Source organism: Hyla sarda, assembly GCF_029499605.1.
Source record: "Hyla sarda isolate aHylSar1 chromosome 1 unlocalized genomic scaffold, aHylSar1.hap1 SUPER_1_unloc_2, whole genome shotgun sequence".
NCBI classification, from domain to species: domain Eukaryota; kingdom Metazoa; phylum Chordata; class Amphibia; order Anura; family Hylidae; genus Hyla; species Hyla sarda.
Window position 1 is genome coordinate 924141 of NW_026607581.1, and position 26513 is coordinate 950653.

The 26513-nt window shown below is 44.2% G+C and overlaps 3 protein-coding genes and 1 pseudogene across 3 annotated transcripts in view; 1 reads left to right on the top strand and 3 right to left on the bottom strand.

The window, feature by feature from the left end:
* Positions 1-26513, bottom strand: part of LOC130298059 (zinc finger protein 436-like) — a 178073-nt gene that overhangs the window by 74780 nt on the left and 76780 nt on the right. The gene's annotated exons all lie outside the window — the stretch shown is intronic.
* Positions 1-26513, bottom strand: part of LOC130298064 (oocyte zinc finger protein XlCOF6.1-like) — a 226534-nt gene that overhangs the window by 16791 nt on the left and 183230 nt on the right. The window lies entirely within an intron of this gene.
* LOC130298072 (zinc finger protein 585A-like) overlaps positions 13744-26513 on the bottom strand; it is a 43360-nt pseudogene continuing 30590 nt past the window's right edge.
* Positions 20749-26513, top strand: part of LOC130298060 (oocyte zinc finger protein XlCOF7.1-like) — a 201946-nt gene continuing 196181 nt past the window's right edge. The window contains exons 1-6 of the mRNA XM_056550953.1: positions 20749-20826; positions 22156-22303; positions 22801-22980; positions 24182-24308; positions 24393-24791; positions 26278-26346. Of these exons, the coding sequence (XP_056406928.1) occupies positions 22226-22303; positions 22801-22980; positions 24182-24308; positions 24393-24791; positions 26278-26346 (853 nt within the window). The 5' untranslated portion in view covers positions 20749-20826; positions 22156-22225. The remainder of the gene's footprint in view (positions 20827-22155; positions 22304-22800; positions 22981-24181; positions 24309-24392; positions 24792-26277; positions 26347-26513) is intronic.

Consider the following 26513-nt stretch of genomic DNA (forward strand, 5'->3'; position numbering starts at 1 on the left):
TCTCCCCCTTTGAGATTACAGATGAAGCCTATACCCCATTACAGAGCTTCAATGCCATCTATAACACCAGTGACCCATAGGGACAGCATCTGACTCCATATGTGTAAAACAACAACCTAAAAAAAGAGTCCAAAAAATGGCTCCTAAAAATAACTGGAAAAGGGGGGTCTAATGAAACAAACATTGACACTCCTCGAGAAAGCCCGGCTGCGGGCGAAACGCGTCGGAGACTCATAGCAGGCGTAGGGTTCAGTCCGGTATCTATATGTCCTTTGTCTTCCATTTTGCTCAACTGCCACTTCTTTTGTGCACTTTTGTTTCTTGTACCAATGTTACGCCTAGCGCTCCGGGTCCCCGCTCCTCCCCGGAGCGCTCACGGCGTCTTTCTCCCTGCAGCTTCCCGGTCAGTCCCGCTGACCGGGAGCGCTGCTCTGCCATGGCCGTTGGGGATGCGATTCGCACAGCGGGACGCGCCCGCTCGCGAATCGCATCCCAGGTCACTTACCCGTTCCCGTCTCCTGCGGTCATGTGCTGGCGCGCGCGGCTCCGCTCTCTAGGGCGCGCGCGCCAGCTCCCTGAGACTTAAAGGGCCAGTGCACCAATAATTGGTGCCTGGCCCAATTAGCTTATTGGTTCCCACCTGTTCCCTGGCTATATCTAGTCTCCTCCCTTGCACTCCCTTGCCGGATCTTGTTGCCCTTGAGCCTTGAGAAAGCGTTTTGTGTGTTTAAACCCTGTGTACCAGAACTTCTGCTATCTCCCCTGACTACGAACCTTGCCGCCTGCCCCCGACCTTCTGCTACGTCCGACTTTGCTTCTGCCTACTCCCTTGTACCGCGTCTATCTTCAGCAGCCAGAGAGGTGAGCCGTTGCTAGTGGATACGACCTGGTCACTACCGCCGCAGCAAGACCATCCCGCTTTGCGGCGGGCTCTGGTGAAAACCTGTAGTGTCTTAGAACCGGTCCACTAGCACGGTCCTCACTATCCCTCTCTGGCACAGAGGATCCACCTCCTGCCAGCCGGCATCGTGACAGTAGATCCGGCCATGGATCCCGCTGAAGTTCCTCTGCCAGTGGTCGCTGACCTCCCTACGCTGGTCGCCCAGCAAGCTCGTCAGATCGCCCAGCAGTCGCAACAGATAGCGCAACAAGATCACCAGCTGTCGTACTTGACCACCATGACACAGCAACTCCAGTCACAACTACAGCAAGTACAGTCGCAGCTACAGCAGCAACAACCATCTCCTCCGCCAGCTCCAGCACCCCTTCCGCGGCGAGTGGCCGCTCCTAGCCTCCGCCTGTCCTTGCCGGACAAATTTAATGGGGACTCTAAGTTTTGCCGTGGCTTTCTTTCGCAATGTTCCTTGCACTTAGAGATGATGTCGGATCAGTTTCCTACTGAAAGGTCTAAGGTGGCTTTCGTAGTCAGCCTTCTGTCTGGAAAAGCCTTGTCATGGGCCACACCGCTCTGGGACCGCGATGACCCCGTCACTGCCTCTGTACACTCCTTCTTCTCGGAAATTCGAAGTGTCTTTGAGGAACCTGCCCGAGCCTCTTCTGCTGAGACTGCCCTGCTGAACCTGGTCCAGGGTAATTCCTCCGTTGGCGAGTACGCCATACAATTCCGTACTCTTGCTTCTGAACTATCCTGGAATAATGAGGCTCTCTGCGCGACCTTTAAAAAAGGCCTATCCAGCAACATTAAAGATGTTCTGGCCGCACGAGAGACTCCTGCTAACCTGCATGAACTCATTCATCTAGCCACTCGCATTGACATGCGTTTTTCTGAGAGGCATCAGGAGCTCCGCCAGGAAAAGGACTTAGATCTCTGGACACCTCTCCCACAGTCTCCACTGCAATCTGCGCCTAGGCCTCCCGCCGAGGAGGCCATGCAAGTGGATCGGTCTCGCCTGACCCTGGAAGAGAGGAATCGCCGCAAGGAAGAGAATCTTTGTCTGTACTGTGCCAGTACTGAACATTTTTTGGTGGATTGCCCAATCCGTCCTCCACGTCTGGGAAACGCACGCTCGCACTCAGCTCTCGTGGGTGTGGCGTCTCTTGATGCCAAGTCGGCTTCTCCACGTCTCACGGTACCTGTTCGGATTTCCACTTCAGCCAGCTCTCCCCTCTCAGCCGTGGCCTGCCTGGACTCTGGAGCTTCTGGGAATTTTATTCGGGAGTCCTTTGTGAATAAATTCCGCATTCCGGTGACCCGTCTTGTCAAGCCACTCCACATTTCCGCGGTCAACGGAGCCAGGTTGGATTGCACCGTACGTTTCCGCACGGAGCCCCTTCTTATGAGCATCGGATCTCATCATGAGAGGATTGAACTTTTGGTCCTCCCCAATTGCACCTCGGAAATTCTCCTTGGACTTCCCTGGCTTCAACTTCATTCCCCAACCCTGGATTGGTCCACTGGGGAGATCAAGAGTTGGGGGTCCTCTTGTTCCAAGAACTGTCTAAAACCGGTTCCCAGTAACCCTTGCCGTAACTCTGTGGTTCCTCCTGTATCCGCTCCCCCTAAAGTCATTAAGGACTCTGCCTGCCTCAGGAAATGCCTTTCCCCCCCTCCCAGTCCCATCAGGCAAACCTCTGTGTCCCCTCATGGCCCTCGTCCTGGTGTCACACTGCCCCGTGCCAGGTCTCGCCCTCTGCCCTCCCTCCCCATTCCTACTCCTGCTGTGCTGCCTGCCATTGAGGAAACCATCCATTCCTTCCCGGTGTCCTCATCCCAGGGGAGGCAGTCACCGGACAAAAAAAAGGGGAGACCTAAGGGGGGGGGTACTGTTACGCCTAGCGCTCCGGGTCCCCGCTCCTCCCCGGAGCGCTCACGGCGTCTTTCTCCCTGCAGCTTCCCGGTCAGTCCCGCTGACCGGGAGCGCTGCTCTGCCATGGCCGTTGGGGATGCGATTCGCACAGCGGGACGCGCCCGCTCGCGAATCGCATCCCAGGTCACTTACCCGTTCCCGTCTCCTGCGGTCATGTGCTGGCGCGCGCGGCTCCGCTCTCTAGGGCGCGCGCGCGCCAGCTCCCTGAGACTTAAAGGGCCAGTGCACCAATAATTGGTGCCTGGCCCAATTAGCTTATTGGTTCCCACCTGTTCCCTGGCTATATCTAGTCTCCTCCCTTGCACTCCCTTGCCGGATCTTGTTGCCCTTGAGCCTTGAGAAAGCGTTTTGTGTGTTTAAACCCTGTGTACCAGAACTTCTGCTATCTCCCCTGACTACGAACCTTGCCGCCTGCCCCCGACCTTCTGCTACGTCCGACTTTGCTTCTGCCTACTCCCTTGTACCGCGTCTATCTTCAGCAGCCAGAGAGGTGAGCCGTTGCTAGTGGATACGACCTGGTCACTACCGCCGCAGCAAGACCATCCCGCTTTGCGGCGGGCTCTGGTGAAAACCTGTAGTGTCTTAGAACCGGTCCACTAGCACGGTCCTCACTATCCCTCTCTGGCACAGAGGATCCACCTCCTGCCAGCCGGCATCGTGACAACCAAACACATCACATGTTATGTTTTTCAATATCGCTGTTATTTTAGCACGTTGCACTTTGCTTAGTTATACACTCTGTGATATTTTTCACTCATGCAAGAAGTGTTTATAGTTTTTCAGGACTTGCACTTTATCTTTAGCTCTGCAGTTGGGGCCATACTATTATAATACATGTTTTGTATACATTCACCCTTGTATACTCAATCCTATCTTTTGTACATATATACATATAGATATATTATCTGAATAATTTTTTTACTATATACCTTTTTACTATATACCTTTTACGCTATATATAGATAAATTTTTTTAATCCACCTACCGGATTCGACTCTCCCTTTATATTTATATTTTTATCCTGCTTTTATTATTATCAATTACTGTATGTTGTAAATTGAGATGAATTTTTATCAACTTATATTTACAGATTTATATTGACTGTGTATGAATTTTCTTTTCCCATCTTATATGCATATATTTTTAAATTTATGTCTTTGTATTTAATAAAATTTACATATATATTTTCATATTACTTGTATTTCATTATTGGGATATAAGGGTTATGCTTTCTCTAGCGTATTGTAGGTTTATATCCATATGTGTAAAGTCTGAGGCTAAGGGGGTCCATGGATAAGCCATGGGTCGTCTAAAGTACAGTGAAACGTTCGAGAAAACACATTGGGGCAGATGAGTTAGGATGATAGAAATTAGGGAAAGGGAAAATTGGTAATTTTAGGGGGGACTGTGATAGATATTTACATGTGTGTATACATACATTTTATATACTGTATATGTAAAATGCCCATTTAGGATGAAGACTACACATTTCTGTTACTTGTCCACTCCTCCCCCATCTGCTCTCCCCCATCTGCTCTCTCTCATATCACCCCTCCCATCGTGTGAAGACTTTGAAAGAAGAAAGCCCAGGAAAGTTACAGGAAGTGGAGTGCCATGAGGACAAGGCACATTCCTCATGATATTTGCACACTTCCGAAATCAGTGATGGCGAACCTATGGCACGCGCCCCCGTCACATTCCGGACATCCCTGTGTCTCGAAAGGTCATTTCGAGACACAAGGATGTCCCGGGTACCTCTCTGCGGTCCCGCGTTCACTTTAAAAACGCAGGGACCGCCGGGAGGTAGAGCACGCAGGGACATCACGTCACTGACGTCCTATGCGTGCGCCCGTAAAGCAGAGCAGAGCGCAGCATCGGGGAGAACCGAGGATGACACGCGCATGGTAAGTGACAAGCGGGACGTCATCTTCGGTGTTCCGACACACACATACAGCCTCCAGCCATACACTGTATATGCATGGAGGCTGTATGTCTGTGGGGGGACACTGCCAGCCTAATGTGGGGTAACACTGCCTGCCTAATGTGGGGTAACACTGCCTGCCTAATGTGGGGCAACTCTGCCTGCCTAATGTGGGGAAACACTGTCTGCCTAATGTGGGGGAACACTGCCTGCGTAATGTGGGGGAACACTGCCTGTCTAATGTGGGGGAACTCTGCCTGCCTAATGTGGGGGAACACTACCTGCCTAATGTGGGGGGGAACTTTACTGCCGACCTTGTGGGGGGAATTATACTGCCAACCTTGTGGGGGGAAATTATACTGCCAACCTTGTGGGTGGGGGGAAGTATACTGCCAACCTTGTGGGTGGGGGGGAAGTATACTGCCAACCTTGTGTGGGGGGAATTATACTGCCAACCTTGTGGGGGGGAAGTATACTGCCAACCTTGTGGGGGGGGGGGATTTTACCGCCAACCTTGTGGGAGGAAGTATACTGCCAACCTTGTGGGGGGAACTATACTGCCAACCCTAATGTGGGGGAACTATACTGCCAACCTAATGTGGGGGAAACTATACTGCACCCAATGTGGGGGAACTATGCTGCACCTAATGTGGGGAACTATACTGCTAACCTACTTAGAGAGGTAAGTACAGTAATATCTGTACCCTTGTTCATGATATTTAGAGATTCTCTGGTGTCTGGTATTGTGCCAAGGGACTGGCGCAAGGCGAATGTGGTACCAATCTTCAAGAAGGGCTCTAGGTCTTCGCCAGGCAATTATAGACCGGTAAGTCTAACGTGCATTGTGGGTAAATTGTTTGAAGGACTTATAAGGGATTACATACAGGAATACATAGGGGATAATTGTATTATAAGTGATAGCCAGCATGGGTTTACTAAGGGTAGAAGTTGTCAAACCAATCTAATTTGCTTTTATGAAGAGGTGAGTAGAAGCCTTGACAGAGTAATGGCTGTGTATATAGAGGGGGGCTGTGTATATAGAGGAGGGCTCTGTATATAGAGGGGGGCTATGTATATAGAGGGGGGCTGTGTATATAGAGGGGGCTGTGTATATAGAGGGGGGGCTGTGTATATAGAGGGGGGGGCTGTGTATATAGAGGGGGCTCTGTATATAGAGGAATGGCTGTGGATATAGTGTTTCTGGATTTTGCCAAAGCGTTTGATACTGTCCCTCACAGACGTCTGACAGGTAAGTTAAGGTCCTTGGGCTTGGAAACTTTAGTTTGTAACTGGATTGAACACTGGCTCATGGATCGTACCCAGAGAGTGGTGGTCAATGATTCGTACTCTGATTGGTCCCCGGTTATTAGTGGTGTACCCCAAGGTTCAGTACTGGGCCCGCTGCTGTTTAATTTATTTATCAATGATATAGAGGATGGTATTAACAGCTCTGTATATAGAGGGGGGGCTGTGTATATAGAGGGGGGGGGCTGTGTATATACAGGGGGGGCTGTGTATATATATAGAGGATGATATAACAGCTCTGTTTCTATCTTTGCAGATGACACCAAGCTTTGTAGCACGGTACAGTCTATAGAGGATGTGTATATAGTGGGGGGCTGTGTATATAGAGGATGGTAATAACAGCTCTGTTTCTATCTTTGCAGATGACACCAAGCTTTGTAGCACAGTACAGTCTATAGAGGATGTGTATATAGTGGGGGGCTGTGTATATAGCGGATGTGTATATAGTGGGGGGGGGCTGTGTATATAGAGGATGTGCATAAGTTACAAGATGACTTGGATGGACTAAGTGTCTGGGCATTCACTTGGCAAATGAGGTTCAATGTGGATAAATGTGAAGTTATGCATCTGGGTACTAATAACCTGCATGCGTCGTATGTCTTAGGGGGATTAAACTGTCAGAGTCACTGGTAGAGAAGGATCTGGGTGTAATTGTAGATCACAGACTACAGAATAGCATGCAACGTCAGGCTGCTGCTTCCAAAGCCGGCAGGATATTGTCATGTATCAAAAGAGGCATGGACTCAAGGGACAGGGACATAATACTCCCCCTTTATAAATCATTGGTACGGCCTCACCTGGAATATGCTGTTCAGTTTTGGTCGCCTGTTCATAAAAGGGACACTGGGGAGTTGGAAAGGGTGCAGAGAAGCGCGACTAAACTAATATGGGGCATGGAACATCTTAGCTATGAGGAGCGATTAAAGGAGTTACAATTGTTTAGTCTTGAGAAGAGACGTTTAAGGGGGGATATGATAAACATATATAAGTATATAAATGGCCCATACAAAAAATATGGAGAAAAACTGTTCCAGGTTAAACCCCCCCCAAAGGACGAGGGGGCAATACCTCCGTCTGGAGAAGAAAAGGTTTAGTCTAAAGGGGCGACATGCCTTCTTTACCGTGAGGACTGTGAATTTATGGAACGGTCTACCTCAGGAACTGGTCACAGCAGGAACAATTAACAGCTTTAAAACAGGGTTAGATACATTCCTGGAACAAAATAACATTAATGCTTATGCAGAATTATAAAACTACATCTTATTCCCTTACACCCTTCCCTTCAATTTCCTGGTTGGACTTGATGGACGTATGTCTTTTTTCAACCATACTAACTATGTAACTATGTAACCTAATGTGCGGGGAACTATACTGCACCTAATGTGGGGGAACTATACTGCCAACCTAATGTGGGGGAACTATACTGCCAATCAAATGTGGGGAACTTTAGTACACCCAATGTGGGGGAACTATACTGCCAACCCTAATGTGGGGAACTATACTACCAAACTAATGTGGGGGAACTATACTGACAACCTAATGTGGGGGAACTATACTGCCAATTAAATGTGGGGAACTTTAGTACACCCAATGTGGGGGAACTATACTGCCAACCCTAATGTGGGGAACTATACTGCCAACCTAATGTGGGGGAACTATACTGCCAACCTAATGTGGGGGAACTATACTGCACCTAATGTGGAGAACTATACTGCCAACCTATTGTGGGGGAACTATACTGCACCTAATGTGGGGGAACTATACTGCACCTAATGTGGGGGGAACTATACTGCACCTAATGTGGGGGAACTATACTGCCAAGCTAATGTGTATTCTGATTTAATTGCTTTGCTGGCACTTTGAGGGGAAAAAAGTTGGCGTGCATTACGATTCGGGCACTCGGGCTCAAAAAGGTTCGCCATCACTGCCCTAAATACTAGAACATCCCCTTGCAGGGGGTGGGAACTTATGTTAATGACAAAGGTGATATAAGCTTGAACGATTTGAAATAAAGCCAGTGTACAGCACACAGAACGCTAAAGCACAATGGCTCTGTCTGATTTATTTCTCTATGCTTCAGTATATACATTCTGTACAAGAACAAGGAGTTAATCTACCACAATAGTAACTGTTGACCTGTGTTCTATATGAGGGTTCATGGGTGACTGGTGTATATTGGTCGTGGTACCTGAGGGTGCTGGGCCAGAAAGATTATTGAGTTGTGTCGATGATGGTGTGGATATGGCTGAAATGTTCTCGGGCCGAGTCGGTAGTGAAATGGATATGACAGGAGTGTTGGTGTTATGTATCGGCATACTCTGTCCAGACTCTGGTTTATTATTATGGTTGCGAGAGTATTTGTCTTTACTATTGGTGAAATGACGTGGATTTCTAATGTGGTTGCCAGGGGTAACCCGTTGATATTGTGATTTAGAAAATGGTGGACAATTTTCAGATACTTTGGAGTATGATCTGGGAGGGTTTGTAGTGGTGTTGGTGTTATTAGAGTTGCAGAGGTTATGGTTATTGTTATTATTTTTGTTGTTATTTTTATGCCAGGACCATGGGTCACCAGTGTTATAGTCGGTGCGGTCTCTGTTATATTTATTGCCTTTTTTCAACTCAGTTTCTAGTTTGATTAGCCAAGTGGATATATTATGATTAATTTTATCAAAGTCATGGAATGAAGAAAAAGATTTAAGTTCATTTTGTAAACTTAATATTTCAGTAATGAGTGTAATGCAACGTGAAATTAGTTTCTCACAGATATTCTTTAATAAACTAAAAGTACAGTTATCTAGCAATGCATGCCAATTAGTAACATATTCACTATCATCATGAAAAGAAGGGTTAAAAGTCAGTCTTAGACCCTGTGGGGTAATTTTCTCTTTGAGATATAGTTCGAGGAAATTGGCATCAATATGCTGCTGCATCTCTTCTTTTAATTTGTTTTCCAATGAATGAAAGAGAGATGTCATAGTCTGAACATCAATTGGATCTTGAACATCTATCGTTTCAATAGTATCTGGTGGGGTAGTACCATTATAAAAAGACAAAGTGAGCCTGGAGATAAGCTGCTCCCGCTGGCTCAACCGATTAGCATAGTAATTCATGATGTCTGGTCCTGGTGCGGCAAGCCTCGAGTGGAACGCAATTCAACCGGTCACCGGATAAGTAATAACTAATATATAAATGGAAAAAAAAACAACAAGAGGTGCGCCCCTAGTGAGGACCGTTTAACATGAGTGAGGAGATGAGACAAAGATGGGTTCTTACCCCTAGGTGTTGCGCTCAGAGCACAACACCTACAATAGCGTCTGGATGTAGATAGTCAGATGGAACCGCTGCCACGAGGAACTTCCCGGTGTGACGTCAGTCGGACTGGAGGAATAGGATAGCAGGAGATGTGTGAATAAGTTCCTCTACAAAAGGCGCTGGTAACCAAAAATGGAGATAAAACTTCTTTATTTGCTACGCGTTTCGATCCCGAACCGGGATCTTCATCAGGCATAAAATTCCGTGCAATACAGTTACATTTATAGTCTAAGAAGATTGATGACCACTTCCGGAACACCGGAAAAAGACGTGTCACTAAGATAATGTAATTGTGCAATAAATGCAATGTATAAGAATCAGCGCAATAGTATTGTTAAAATCATTAAAGATTATTAATATATTATGTTAAAAAGTATTAAAAACAAGTCAAACCAGCCTAGACTTTTTATCCTTTTTATAAACAAGCTCCTTATATTGAAGTTTTTAAGGAAAAAATGTACCAAGTACCCAGAAAGAAACCGAATATTACCAAACATGAGCAAAAAGCACTAAAAGATCTTCAAAATAATAGAAACATTGTACTACGACCGGCAGATAAGGGTGGCGGCTTAGTTATTATGGATCTTGATTATTATGAAAATGAATCTACTAATATTTTATCCAATACATTATATTATAGCATTACTGATAATGATCCCTTTATGAAAGTAGAAGCAGACCTCCACAATCTCATTAATGATGCTTTCAAACAGAGTATTCTCACCAAAGAAGAACGCAATTATATTACTATAAAAATGGCAATAAGCCCTATTTCTACTTCTTGCCTAAGATCCACAAGGATGTAAAATAAAAACCCAGGTCGTCCTATTGTTTCCTGCACATTATCAGCGACGAGCAATTTAGCTCACTTTATAGATTTATACCTACAAGAACATGTTCTGAAATTGACGAGCCATCTCCAAGATTCATCTCATCTGATTGAATACCTTTTAGATATAAAGTGGAAGCCTTGATGGAAGTTTATCACCTGTGACGTATCAGCGCTCTACAGCAATATTAATCACGATAGAGGCATCCATTGTGTCAAAGAATTTTTAGAGCAAGATGCCACTTTGTCCATCCCACATAAAGAATTTCTCATTAATGGCCTGAGTTTCATTCTAAAGAATAACTATTTCACCTATAATGGAAAAATATGCCATCAGGAAACAGGCACGGTGATGGGTGCGAGAGTGGCAACTTCGTTCGCTAACTTATTCATGTGCTCTTTTGAAATTTTTTTTATTTGGGATAATCCCATTTTATTACCCCATATTAAATGTTATCGTCGTTTTATAGACGACCTATTTTTTATATGGGAAGGAAATGACGGCTCAGAGGCTCTTTTACTGGAAATATTAAATAACAATGACTGGGGCATTTCTTTTACATGGAATCAAATTTTAACAATATCACATTCTTAGATTTATGTATATCACATGATGACCACAGTATTTTTACATCTCATTTTAAATCCGTTGATGCGAACAGTTACCTAGAATTTCAGAGTGGGCATTACAAGAAATGGATCAACAATATCCCCTTCAGTCAATTCCGGCGTATCAGAAAAAACTGCACAAAAGATAGTGATTTTTTACCCAGTCATGTATTTTAAATAAACGTTTTAAATCTAAAAAATATCCCGAACAAATTATTCAGAATGCTTTTGAGAAAGCCAGAAATTTACATAAAAAAAGATTTTTAGCCCCCAAACAGAAGAACACCAAAAAAGAGGTTAATAAATTCTCTACAAATTTTATTACAACTTTTAATAAAAAACATATCGTCAATTAAACATATTTTAAAATCACACTGGCATGTCCCACAACAAGATAGCGATCTCAAGCAACATCTACCAAACAGACCACAGTTTACCTTTCGGAGAGCACCAAATCTGAAAAGTTTACTAGCCCCGAGCCAGTTACGCCAACACCGCTCTCAAACCAATGATAACTGTAAAAATCCTTCTACAAAACCCGGCAGTTATGTTACAGCAAAAACTGCACGTGTTGTAAAGAAATCACACACGGCTGTACTTGGATCACCTCTAAATAAACAGGGGAAAGATTCAATATAAAAACCCGCCTGACATGCCAGTCAGATTTTGTGATATATGTCATTCAATGCATATGTTCACTTCAATACGTTGGAAGAACCACTCAATCACTCCTCAATAGGTTAAATAAACATCAATATAACATCAAGAATAAGGTTCTACTTCATGGAGTTTCAAAGCACTGTGCTCATCCTGATACAAACAATCCGATCACCATTACCCCTCTGGAGGCTATACCACAAAATGTCTCCAATAGATTCCAGCAATTAAAACGCAAAGAAGTGTATTGGATATATAGGATGGGAACTTTGGTTCCCGATGGTCTTAATGAACTCTCTGAAGTTATTTTATGAATACATTAGATCACATCATGCTAAAAGATCTTGTTCTTCTTTTTCTCTTTTAAACACCTTGTCAATTATCTATATATATTCATTGTGTACATCTAATTATATATAAAATAGATATTAATTCATCTTTTCTCTTTTAAACATCTGACCAACTATATATATTTATTGTATACATCCAACTTATTATTATATCCATTACTATTATCCACATACATTTTTCCCACTCACCTAGTAGATGTTCCGTCCACGCATCTAGCTGGAGTTTTTCTCTGCTTTTTGCTGCGCATGTCACTTTAACTTATGTAAAAACACAGGGCTTCATTGCCATCTAGTGGTGTTTTTTGAGTACTAACACCACACATTGTCTTTAGAGATGAGCGAACTTACAGTAAATTCAATTCGTCACGAACTTCTCGGCTCGGAAAGAGTCTCCTAGGACTGTATCCACCTTTTTCAGCCCACGGGAGCACCTGAAAGCTGAACTCATTTATGCAGGAAAAGTCATCAACTGCCGAGCCGAGAAGTTTGTGACGAATCGAATTTACTGTAAGTTCGCTCATCTCTAATTGTCTTCTCCACATCATTGTACTACAACACTGCCACCCAATGGTTGTTTAGAGGTACTGTTTTTCATTCATTTTTAATCAGTTTCACAAATAAAAGTTTTTAATACTTTTTAACTTTAAAATATTAATAATCTTTAATGATTTTAACAATACTATTGCGCTGATTCTTATACATTGCATTTATTGCACAATTATCTTAGTGACACGTCTTTTTCCGGTGTTCCGGAAGTGGTCATCAATCTTCTTAGATTATAAATGTAACTGTATTGCATGGAATTTTATGCCTGATGAAGATCCCGGTTCGGGATCGAAACGCGTAGCAAATAAAGAAGTTTTATCTCCACTTTTGGTTACCAGCGTCTTTTGTAGAGGAACTTATTCCCACATCTCCTGCTATCCTATAATATAGAGCAAGATCATATATCTCTGCTAATCAGTCTTAATGTCTAACCAAGATCATGTATAGAAAATAGTCCAGAATGGGGCGGAAGTATATTACATTTCTTCCATGTTTATTTCCTTAGATGGATTTGCCCATTCTTGGAGTCATGTGATTTGTAGTTGGTTAGAAGGGGGCGGAGTGTATTTAGCATTCCATATTGATATGTCTATGATTAGATATTACCCATCTTCATATCATGAGGTTCCTCTGGACAGAGTGATATGTAACCTTTTTCTTATATCATATTCCTAACCTAGTAGATTTTGTTTTATTGTAACAAGTTACTTTCTACTCACATGTATTGTTCTATTATATGTAGTCAATTAACAAACTTATAATGTTTACTAATATATAATTGATATTCATTTGCATATATCATTGTGTTTGTTACTCATTTATGTCTATAACCTAATAACCAATAAATCTGCATACTTTATACCTGTGTATTATTGTATATTGCAAAACTACATCCTTAAGCGTTAATATCATCCCGTCATAAAAAGAACTTGTTGATATCTGAGGAAATAGTCGGACTCAGATGTGAATTGTAGAGATGAGCGAACTTACAGTAAATTTGATTCGTCACAAACTTCTCGGCTCGGCAGTTGATGACTTTTCCTGCATAAATTAGTTCAGCTTTCCGGTGCTCCGGTGGGCTGGAAAAGGTGGATACAGTCCTAGGAGACTCTTTCCTAGGACTGTATCCACCTTTTCCAGCCCACCGGAGCACCAGAAAGCTGAATTAATTTATGCAGGAAAAGTCAGCAACCGCCGAGCCGAGAAGTTTGTGACGAATCAAATTTACTGTAAGTTCGCTCATCTCTAGTGAATTGTATTGATTAGCTTTGTCTACAATTCACCAGGTCATAATTTAGATATTTTTAATAATTTTCAATTGTTTTAATTTTTCCTAATTAATATTTTATGACCATAATTCATAATTGAGTTATTACCGCACGACAATACATACAGATGTGTTATTTGGATTCTATTTGCATTTTGTAAAACAGACATTTCTGTAGGTGTACAACAAGATGTGCTTTCCGAGTAAAACATTTCCCACATTCAGAACATGGAAACGGCTTCTCCCCTGTGTGAGTTCTTTGATGTTCAACAAGAGTTGATTTCTTAGTAAAACATTTCCCACATTCTAAACATGAATATGGTTTTTCCCCTGTGTGAGTTCTCTGGTGTTCAATAATATTTGATTTAGAAGTAAAACATTTCCCACATTCTGAACATGAAAATGGGTTCTCCCCTGTGTGAACTCTCTTATGTTTAACAAGCCAGGATTTAGAAGTAAATTTTTTTACACATTCTAAACAAGAAAATGGCTTCCCTCCTGTGTGAGTTGTTTGATGTTCAACAAGATTTGATTTTTTAGTAAAACATTTCCCACATTCTGAACATGGAAATGGCTTCTCCCCTGTGTGAGTTCTCTGATGTTCAACAAGCCGTGATTTAGAAGTAAAACATTTCCCACATTCTGAACATGAACACAGTTTCTCCCCTGTGTGAGTTCTCTTATGCTGAACAAGCCATGTTTTAGAAGTAAAATGTTTTCCACATTCTGAACATGAAAATGGCTTCTCTCCTGTGTGGGTTGTTTGATGTCCAACAAGATGCGATTTCTGAGTGAAACATTTTCCACATTGTGAACATGCAAATGGCTTCTCCCCTGTGTGAGTTCTCTGATGCACAACAAGATCTGATTTAGAAGAAAAACATTTCTCACATTCTGAGCATGAAAATGGCTTCTCTCCTTTGTGAGTTCTCTGATGTGTAACAATACTTGATTTCTGAGTAAAACATTTCCCACATTCTGAGCATGAATATGGTTTCTTTCCTGTGTGAATTCTCTGATGTTCAACAAGCCGTGATTTAGAAGTAAAACATTTCCTACATTCTGAACATGGAAACAGTTTCTCCCCTGTGTGAGTTCTCTGATGCTGAACAAGCCACGTTTTAGATGTAAAATGTTTTCCACATTCTGAACATGAAAATGGCTTCTCTCCTGTGTGAGTTGTTTGATGTCCAACAAGATGTGATTTCTGAGTGAAACATTTTCCACATTGTGAACATGCAAATGGCTTCTCCCCTGTGTGAGTTCTCCGATGCACAACAAGATCTGATTTAGAAGTAAAACATTTCCCACATTCTGAACATGAAAATGGCTTCTCTCCTGTGTGAGTTCTCTGATGTGTAACAAGACTTGATTTCTGAGTAAAACATTTCCCACATTCTGAGCATGAAAATGGTTTCTTTCCTGTGTGATTTCTTTCATGTCCAACACCCCTTCTGTGACTTTTATTCTGCTTACCACCCTGAGAAGACAGGACCTGTATATAAGGATGAGATGACAGATCTTGGCTGTGAAGGGCTGAGGGTGTATCTGGGATAATGGAATGTTCTTCATATGTATCTTGTGTGATATCATCATCTGCTTTATAATCTGAAGATATAAGATTCTCCTCTGATCTCCTGCTACAAGAATCTGCAGAGAATAACACAGATTTTATTAATAACTGTGCCCATATTTATAGTCTTTTTAGAAGAACATTATAAGTGCAGCATGTGACATCATGGAACCTTCTCCCCGTCCTCCCAATAATAAATAGTTAATGTAGACATAATATAGGGTCTTCAGGTCACATACACCCCACTCCTGGACCCCATCACACCCCGATCCAGCAGCAATGAACAATCCATAGGGCACAAATCAGACGACAGCCGAGGCGGTTCAGAGCCCCCAGCAATACAGAAGTGCTGGGAAATATCCCAAATTATTCCTCTAGTCGTCTACATGGAAATCCTGCTGACTATATAAGATGGAGACAACAGAGACAATAAAAACAACAGCGCAAGGACTTTAACCCCTTAATGACAATGGACGTTAATGTACGACCTGGTGCGGCAGTACTTCGTGCACCAGGATGTACATTTGTGTCCTGTACATGACAGTGAGTATCGGAGTAGTACTCGCAACATGCACGGCAGGTGCTATCAGCAACAAGGGAACCGCCGGTAATGGCGGACATCAGCAATAGCGCTGATGTCCACCGTTAACCCCTCAGATGCCGTGATCAATACAGATCACGGCACCTGTGGCAGTGCGGCACTTGTAATAGCTGATCTGATTGTCGGCGGCACGGAGGTCCCCTCACCTGCCTCCACCGCTCTCCCGGGATCTTCTGCCCTGATCTTCCTTCCAGCAGACCAGAGCAGAAGATCGCTGATAATACTGATCAGTACTATGCCTATGTATGGAACGGAACAGCATTGACAATCTAATGATTGCTATAGATAGTCCCCTATGGGGACATAATGAGTTAAAAATAAAAGTTAAAAAAAAAGTGTAAAAAGTAAAAACAATAAATTTAAAATCCACCCTAAAAAAATGTAAATCATTATTTTCCCCTATTTTACTCAAAAAAGTATAAAAAAAAATAATTATTAAACATATTTGGTATTGCTGCCTGCATAAATGTCCGATCTATAAATGTTAATGATCCCGGTGAACAGCGTAAACATAAAAAAAGTACAAAAAATTGGAACAAAAAAAAAAACTACAGGTCATGGTGCAAAAAACTGAGCCCTCATACCGCCCCATATACGGAAAAATTAAAAAGTTATAGGTTGTCCAAATAGGGAGACTGATTTTGTAAAAAAAAAAAAAAAAGAAAAAGTTTGAGATGTTTTAAAAGCCGGACAATAATAGAAAAGTGTATAATCATGGGTATAATTTTCATCGTATTGACCCACAGAATAAAGAACTGTAAAGGGTACAGTGTGAAAACCAAACCCTCCAAAATCAGCAAAATTGTGGTTTTCATAAAAATTTCCTCACAAAAAAAAAATTGGGGTTTGCCGTACACTTTATGGTAAAATTATTGATGTTATTACAAAGTACAATTGGTCGCACAAAAAAACAAGCCTCTTATGGGTCTGTGGATGTAAATTTTAAAGAGTTATGGATTTTAGAAGGCGAGGAGGAAAAAGCGAAAAATAAAAATAAAATTGGCCTGGTCCTTAAGGGGTTAAAGACAAAACGCATGCTCAGTATCAATAAGGGCCACACTTTGAGACCATGGATCTAAAACATAATCCTGTCCGGCTGCAGCATCATCTTTGTCCCAGCTGAAGCACAGACCTGGCAGGACTAGTACTCCTCTGTGCTCACTCCTGTCCTATCAGACTGCAGCATGAAAGCAGAGAGGAGGGGGTTACAGAGCCGCCTGCAGTGATTGGATAAAGAGACCTGGCACAGCAGACCCAGGGAGGAAGTGAATGAATGGTGAGTGAGGGCGGGCTCAGTGCTTGCCTCAGACACTCCCTTTCCTGAACAGTGGATGTCAGAATAAGTGAGCAGCAGAACAGAGGGATTTGTAAGCCAAATACAGAAGACAAATAAAAAAGACCTGTATAGCATCTGGATGACCTAGTGAGTAACATATATGAACATTATTTTTTTCTGTGATTACTGCAGCTGTGACTGAGTAGAATCTGTGACTCTTCTCTGTATTTAGTGGTTACTACTCACCTGGGTGGTTACCTGTAGGAATGTCCTCCTTATACTGCTCATCACCGCTCACATCTGTCTCTTCTTCTTTCTTTTTGTCTGTAGCATTAATATAGATAAGATCTTTCCCTGTAGAAATGTCCTCCTTATACTGCTCATCACTGCTTACATCTGTCTCTTCTTCTTTATTTATGTCTGTAGCATTAATATAGATGAGATCTTTCCCTGTGGGGCTGTCCTCCTTATACTGCTCATTACCGCTCACATCTGTCTCTTCTTCTTTCTTTATGTCTATAGCATCAATATAGATCAGATCTTTCCCTGTAGGAATGTCCTCCTTATACTGCTCATCACCGCTCACATCTGTCTCTTCTTCTTTATTTATGTCTGTAGTATTAATATAGATCAGATCTTTTTCTGTAGGAATGTCCTCTTTATACTGCTCATCACAGCTCAAATTTGTCTCTTGTTCTTCCTTTATGTCTGTAGTATTAATATAGATCAGATCTTTTTCTGTAGGAATATCTTCCTTATACTGCTTATTACTGCTCACATCTGTCTCTTCTTCCTTTATGTCTGTAGCATTAATATAGATCAGATCTTTTCCTGTAGGAATGTTTTCCTTATACTGCTTATTACAGCTCACATCTATCTCTGGAGCATTAATATAGATCAGATCTTTCCCTATAGGAATGTCTTCCTTATACTGCTCATAACCGCTCATATCTGTCTCTTCTTCTTCCTTTATGTCTGTAGCATTAATATAGATCAGATACTTCTCTGTAGGTAAGTTCCCCTTATACTGCTCATCACCGCTCACATCTGTCTCTGTAGCATTAATATTGTTCGGATCTTCACCCTGATTCATAAGATGTGGAAGAAATATTGTAAAAGTCATCAGACAGTAGGAGAAGTCACGTGGGATGTTATAGATGAGCAGGAGATGAGGAGTCATGGAGGGTGAGGGGACTGACCACAAGAGCTTCACAGCCCTTCTACAGATCATAGGGAATATCTCCATCTACCTGATCATCCTGTGGAAGAAGAGGACGGGGACACCTCTCTGGTGCTGTTCTCTTACTGGATCTGACTGTAGGGAACACATACAGAGACTGAATTCATTCTTTACATACAAATAATGAGAGGACGTGTGTATATAGTCATGTCTATTACCTGGTGATGTGAGGGGCTGCTGATCCTCCATCATGACCTGATCCTTGTACTGATCCTTGTGTCCTTCTACATACTCCCACTCCTCCATGGAGAAATAGACCGCCACGTCCTGACACCTTATAGGAACCAGTATTGTGAATAAACATTTAATTCTATACAATTCCAGGATGTTATATGGAGACATTTGAGGGGATATTCCTGCACATGATTTATCTTCTTGCTCTCGGATGATGAGGTGAATACTTGTCGGGGCAGATCCTCTATATTATGGTCACATGTCCCGAACTGACCGCATGTCTGATGATCCAGCTGTCAGTTCAGGTCATTAAACCCAAAGTGCCCGTCCCATGGAGTGTAAGGAGTTAAGTGATATTTCATAGTATCACTGCTCCCCTCCCCCGGGACTATATAGATGGCTGCTTACTGTCTGGCCCCTAAGGATAGAATTGGCAGTGCTGTGCGCCACTTAACCCTAGCTAGACTGGTTGTTCTTATCCCAGCGAGTAGAAGGGACAATAAGCAGCTATCTGTATAGTGTGTGGCCCCAAAAAAGTTAAGGCAATGCATCACCACCATTTAACTCCTTCATGGCTGACTGGGCAGGAGGTATATAATGTATAGCCATGGGCCCAGCTCCGGAGCAGGAGATGCATCAAATCTGACATATCTTCTGCTCTTGTGCAGGAAACCCCTTTCAGAGCAGGGACACCTGTCATTAAAGTGATAAGATTTGGAGGGGAGGGAGGCCGCTGCCAGTCTATGAAGCACAGTCAGGAGTTCAGCACGATTCATAGCCCCTAGGTCCTACCTGCTATCAGCATCTGGGACTCATTGCTAATGCCGGACATCACCAATGCCAAAAATCTATTTCCGGTAGCTCAGTGGAGCTGATAAGGACACCCACAGTGAAATAGCGGGGTCCTGGTCAGCTGAGAGAAGGGGTGGAGGTCCCTAACCTCGCTCCACGCTGTCTGAACGACGCTCCAATCCTGCAGGCAGCCTCAGCATCACAGCATTGATCAGTGTATGTAATCTATAGATTCCATGTAATAGTCTACTACAGGGACTAAAAAACTGGGAATAAGGTAAAAAGAACATTAACTTAATGTGAATAAGCCCCTCCCCTAATAAACTATTGAATCTTCCCCATTTACCAATTATTATTTTTATAAAAACATATACACATGTGTAACCGCACGGTCAATGGCGTAAACGTAAAAAAACACCACTTCATGGACCAGAAAAAATTCATAAAAAGCGATAAAAAAGTCTCATCAAAACTAAAGTGGTTCCGATAAAAATTACAGATCACAGCGCAAAAAATGACTTTCATACATCCCCGTATACGGATTAATAAGAGAGTTATAGGGGTGAAGGTAGGACAATATGATGCATAATAATTTTTGTACAAAAAGTTAGAATATTTTTTATATTTTAAAAGTGATAAAATAAAACCTATATAAATCATTTATCATTGTAATCGTTTGGACCTACAGAATAAAGGGAATTATTACCGTAATGTGCACTGCGTCCAAACAGAAGACCCCAAATTTTAAAAATCTGTAATAAGATTTTAAAAATTTTTATATTTTTTTGGCCCTTGTTTTGCAGTAAAATGAGTGATGTCATTACAAAGTATAAATCTGTGGTGCAAAAAACAACAACAAAAACAACAATCCTCTTATGGGTTTGTAAAGAGGAAATTACAAGCCTTATGCCTATTAGAAAGCGAGAAGGAAAAAAGTTAAAATCGCTGTGTCCTTAAGGGGTTAACAATCAAAACTGCCGAGTCCTGAAGGGGTTAATAGTACAAAAACCATCTGACAGCCTCCACATGTGACCACACACATACCTCCACCTGCAGACTGTACATGAGCCGTGTGCTTACAGGACCTGCGATGATGTCACCGTCATGTGATCAGTCACATGGAGGATTCACATGATCAGGGGCTGCTGCTCTAGGCTCATCTGCTCAGTGTATGCAGGACTCTGCTGTCATATGACCATTATCACAGGTCCTTCACCCGCAATCCTGCACTGTTGAGCTCCGCCCACTCCTGTCACATGATCCTCCCCACAGGTCCTTTAGCCACAGTCACATCTAGGCTGCTAAATTTGCCCGCAAAATGTACTGGTCACATGATTGCGACATCATCACAGGTCCTACACCTCCAGCATGTAGCAGATACAGAGCAGGTCCTGGTGGGGCAGTCACTGCTGTTGTGTTGTGTGTGGAGATTTCTCAGAGCAGCAGCCCCTGATCATGTGACTCCTCCTCCTCCATGTGACTGATCACATGACGGTGACATCATCGCAGGTCCTGTAAGCACACGGCTCCTCTACAGATACAGGTATGTGTGTGCGGTCACCATCAGATCAGGATTATTGGGGATGTTTATTATTAACCCTTAAGGACACGATGTATATTTACATTCTGTGCCCCATATGGGACTTTGAGGTGAGCTCAGGAGCTATAAGCAGCCAGGACTCACCACTAATGACGCTTATCACCATTAACCCTTTAGATTCTGTGATTAAAGTTGATTGCAGGATCTAAAATTAGTAAAATGCAGTTGTTGGGGGGCGGAGTCTAGATCAGCTGAGATGATGGCCGGAGGGCCCCTTACCGTGCTCTGTGCTCAGATCGGTGCTCTAAGTATACAGACACCTCCACAGCCTGTATAAGCCGAGCACCGATAACACTGATCACTATGGCAGAGCGTTATTCAGGGTTTGTAATAGAAGCCCCTCCCCTAATAAGTTTATATCCCATTTTTGTAATAAAATAATGTAGGTGGGCGTGGCTTAGACATGGCGCTGTGCGGTTGTTTTTCTAGGGAGCGCCGTGCCGACCAGCAGTTGTTTGCCTGATTTCCTGCCTATACTGCCCCCCAGGGGATGTCTGGATGGTGAAGGTATCAGGTCACTTACCCGCCCATCCTGTCACCTGATCAGTCTCTTTTCTCCGGGTATCAGCCACTTCTTCCATACAGGACTATGTAAGCATCAGGTTTTTTAAAGTTTTTCCTGCGCCCCTATTATTACTTAAGACAGTGTTTCCAAACCAGCGTGCCTCCAGCTGTTGTAATACTACAACTCCCAGCATGCCCTGACAGACAAATGCTGTAACAGCTGGAGGCACCCTGCTTGGGAAACACTGACTCCGGTGGTGGCCCAGACCCTGCGTGTGTAACGGTATATGATGCTCGGCCTCTGCTGCAGGTAATAGCAGGTTCTTCCGGGGGGACATATCACAATTCACATAAAATCCTGATGTAATTGTGATGTATATTGTGCCCCCTAGTGGACACATTTCACTATTCTTCATTGGACAATGTCATATTGAATCCCTCTATTCTTCTCCCTGCTCTGATGAAGACGTTCTGAATACACCGCAGCCTCAGAGATTAGGAGAAATGGATTCACAACGTCTTCAGCAGAGCAGGGAGAGCGACCTCAGAAGACCTGGAGGACCAGAGCGCCACCACTGGACGGGAGAGGGGAGTGCGCTCTAGTCTCTTATTTTACAGCCCTCGGACAATGGATTTTGTTTTATAGAGAAATCTGAAAACTCCTATAATGTCTCCTCAGATGTTTCCCCAGATTATCTCCAGGAAATGGATTTTATTTCTCCATAGAATCTGGTGCGGTTTATCATCGTCTCCTCTTCTTCCCTTCAGGTTTCTCCAATCCAGGATCCTCTGCTGATATCTTCTATATAAGAGAATTCTCCTGGATGACCCATCAACCATGGAGAGAGACAGGAACAAGATGGCCGACAGGATCATAAACCTCACCCTACAGATACTCTTCCGGCTTACTGGAGAGGTGAGGGATTCTGGGAGTGATGTCACATGACCTCATTCTTATCTATGTAATAACAGATGGATATGACAGGAGAGGTGAGGGATTCTGGGAGTGATGTCACATGACCTCATTCTTATCTATGTAATAACAGATGGATATGACTGGAGAGGTGAGGGATTCTGGGAGTGATGTCACATGACCTCATTCTTATCTATGTAATAACAGATGGATATGACTGGAGAGGTGAGGGATTCTGGGAGTGATGTCACATGACCTCATTCTTATCTATATAATAACAGATGATATGACTGGAGAGGTGAGGGATTCTGGGAGTGATGTCACATGACCTCATTCTTATCGATGTAATAACAGATGGATATGACTGGAGAGGTGAGGGATTCTGGGAGTGATGTCACATGACCTCATTCTTATCTATGTAATAACAGATGGATATGACTGGAGAGGTGAGGGATTCTGGGAATGTATGTAGTGATATTAATGTGTCTCTCCATACACAGGATTACACAGTAGTGAAGAAGTCCTCTAGTGGGCGCTGTCGGGCCCCTGTGTGTGAAGGATTGGGAAGAACCCTGAGCCCAATCCCGGGGCCCCCACCTCACTCCCTGATACATGAGGAAATGGATGAACAGAAGATCCGAGAACTCATCAACCAGATGATGGAGCTGCTGACTGGAGAGGTGACACTGCTGGGACATTATACAGTAATGGAGGGGTCTGGTGATGACTGGAGAGGTGACACTGCTGGGACATTATACAGTCATGGAGGGGTCTGGTGATGACTGGAGAGGTGACACTGCTGGGAATGCTGGGACATTATACAGTAATGGAGGGGTCTGGTGATGACTGGAGAGGTGACACTGCTGGGACATTATACAGTAATGGAGGGGTCTGGTGATGACTGGAGAGGTGACACTGCTGGGACATTATACAGTAATGGAGGGGTCTGGTGATGACTGGAGAGGTGACACTGCTGGGACATTATACAATAATGGAGGGGTCTGGTGATGACTGGAGAGGTGACACTGCTGGGACATTATACAGTAATGGAGGGGTCTGGTGATGACTGGAGAGGTGACACTGCTGGGACATTATACAGTAATGGAGGGATCTGGTGATGACTGGAGAGGTGACACTGCTGGGACATTATACAGTAATGGAGGGGTCTGGTGATGACTGGAGAGGTGACACTGCTGGGACATTATACAGTAATGGAGGGGTCTGGTGATCACTGGAGAGGTGACACTGCTGGGACATTATACAGTAATGGAGGGGTCTGGTGATGACTGGAGAGGTGACACTGCTGGGATATTATACAGTAATGGAGGAGTCTGGTGATGACTGGAGAGGTGACACTGCTGGGACATTATACAGTAATGGAGGGGTCTGGTGATGACTGGAGAGGTGACACTGCTGGGACATTATACAGTAATGGAGGGGGTCTGGTGATGACTGGAGAGGTGACACTGCTGTGACATTATACAGTAATGGAGGGGTCTGGTGATGACTGGAGAGGTGACACTGCTGGGACATTATACAGTAATGGAGGGGTCTGGTGATGACTGGAGAGGTGACACTGCTGGGACATTCTACAGTAATGGAGGGGTCTGGTGATGACTGGAGAGGTGACACTGCGGGGACATTATACAGTAATGGAGGGGTCTGGTGATGACTGGAGAGGTGACACTGCTGGGAATGCTGGGACATTATACAGTAATGGAGGGGTCTGGTGATGACTGGAGAGGTGACACTGCTGGGACATTATACAGTAATGGAGGGGTCTGGTGATGACTGGAGAGGTGACACTGCTGGGAATGCTGGGACATTATACAGTAACACCACTGGAGGGGTCGGGGTGATGACTGTATCATTATGTGTCAGGTTCCTATAAGGTGTCAGGACGTGGCGGTCTATTTCTCCATGGAGGAGTGGGAGTATGTAGAAGGACACAAGGATCAGTACAAGGATCAGGTCATGATGGAGGATCAGCAGCCCCTCACATCACCAGGTAATAGACATGACTATATACACACGTCCTCTCATTATTTGTATGTAAACCAATGAATTCAGTCTCTGTATGTGTTCCCTACAGTCAGATCCAGTAAGAGAACAGCACCAGAGAGGTGTCCCCGTCCTCTGGATGAACAGAATATGGAGGTCATTACTACAAAGAAAGCTCTGGACTATATTAATACTACAGACATAAAGGAAGAAGAAGAGACAGATGTTAGCAATGATGAGCAGTATAAAGAGGATATTCCTACAGGGAAAGATCTGATCTTTATTAATGCTACTGATATAAAAGAAGAAGAGACAGATGTGAGCGGTGATGAGCAGTATAAGGAGGACATTCCTACAGGGGAAGATCTCTTCTATATTAATGCTACAGACATAAGGGAAGAAGAAGACTACACAGATGTGAGCAGTAATGACCAGTATAAGGAGGACATTCCTACAGGGAAAGATCTGATCTATATTAATGCTCCAGAGATACCGTATATACTCGAGTATAAGCCGACCCGAGTATAAGCCGAGACCCCTAATTTCAACCCAAAATCCCAGGAAAAGTTATTGACTCGAGTATAAGCCTAGGGTGGGAAATACCTCATCCCCCCCTGTCATCATCCAGACCCGTCATTAACATCCTCATCATCCCCTTGTCATCATCCCACACATCCCCTTGTCATCATCCCACACATCCCCTTATCATCCCACACATCCCCCCTTCATCATCCCCTTGTCATCATCCCACACATCCCCCCTTCATCATCCCCTTGTCATCATCCCACACATCCCCTTATCCCACACATCCCCCCTTCATCATCCCCTTGTCATCATCCCACACATCCCCTTATCCCACACATCCCCCCTTCATCATCCCCTTGTCATCATCCCACACATCCCCTTGTCATCATCCCACACATCCCCCCTTCATCATCCCCTTGTCATCATCCCACACATCCCCTTATCATCCCACACATCCCCCCTTCATCATCCCCTTGTCATCATCCCACACCCCCCCCCTTCATCATCCCCACCCCCCTTCATCATCCCCTTGTCATCATCCCACACATCCCCTTATCATCCCACACATCCCCCCTTCATCATCCCCTTGTAATCATCCCACACCCCCCCCCCCCTTCATCATCCCCACCCCCCTTCATCATCCCCACACCCCCCCCCCTTCATCATCCTCTTCTCATCATTCGCCCTCAGTGGTCTTCAACCTGCGGACTTCCAGAGGTTTCAAAACTACAACTCCCAGCAAGCCCGGGCAGCCATCGGCTGTCCGGGCTTGCTGGGAGTTGTAGTTTTGAAACCTCCGGAGGTCCGCAGGTTGAAGACCACTGCGGCCTTCAACATCATCCAGCCCCCTCTCACCCCCTTTAGTTCTGAGTACTCACCTCCGCTCGGCGCTGGTCTGGTCCTGCAGGGCTGTCCGGTAAGGAGGTGGTCCGGTGAGGAGGTGGTCCGGGCTGCTATCTTCACCGGGGGCGCCTCTTCTCCGCGCTTCCGGCCCGGAATAGAGCCGTTGCCTAGACAACGACGCATCTGCGTCGTTGTCAAGGCAACGTGACTATTCTGAGGCCGGGCCCGAAGCGCTTAGAAGAGGCCTCCCCGGTGAAGATAGCAGCCCGGACCACCTCCTTACCGGACAGCCCTGCAGGACCGGACCAGCGCCGAGCGGAGGTGAGTACTCAGAACTAAAGGGGGTGAGAGGGGGGCTGGATGATGTTGAAGGCCGCAGTGGTCTTCAACCTGCGGACCTCCGGAGGTTTCAAAACTACAACTCCCAGCAAGCCCGGACAGCCGATGGCTGCCCTGGCTTGCTGGGAGTTGTAGTTTTGAAACCTCTGGAGGTCCGCATGTTGAAGACCACTGCGGGTGGGGGAGTTCACTCGAGTATAAGCCGAGGGGGGTGTTTTCAGCACGAAAAATCGTGCTGAAAAACTCGGCTTATACTCGAGTATATACGGTAATAGTAAAAGTGGAAGAAGAGACAGATGTGAGCGGTGATGAGCAGTATAAGGAGGACATTCCTACAGGTAACCACTAAATATATAGAAGGGTCACAGATTCTATTCAGTCACCGGCTGCAATAATATTTTCGGGAAGTATTGGTGTAACTAGAATCTCTGGGACTTCAGGGTAAATACTATCCCCTCCCCCCTATATTGACTCTATATCAGTCGACTTGATACCATCACCACTA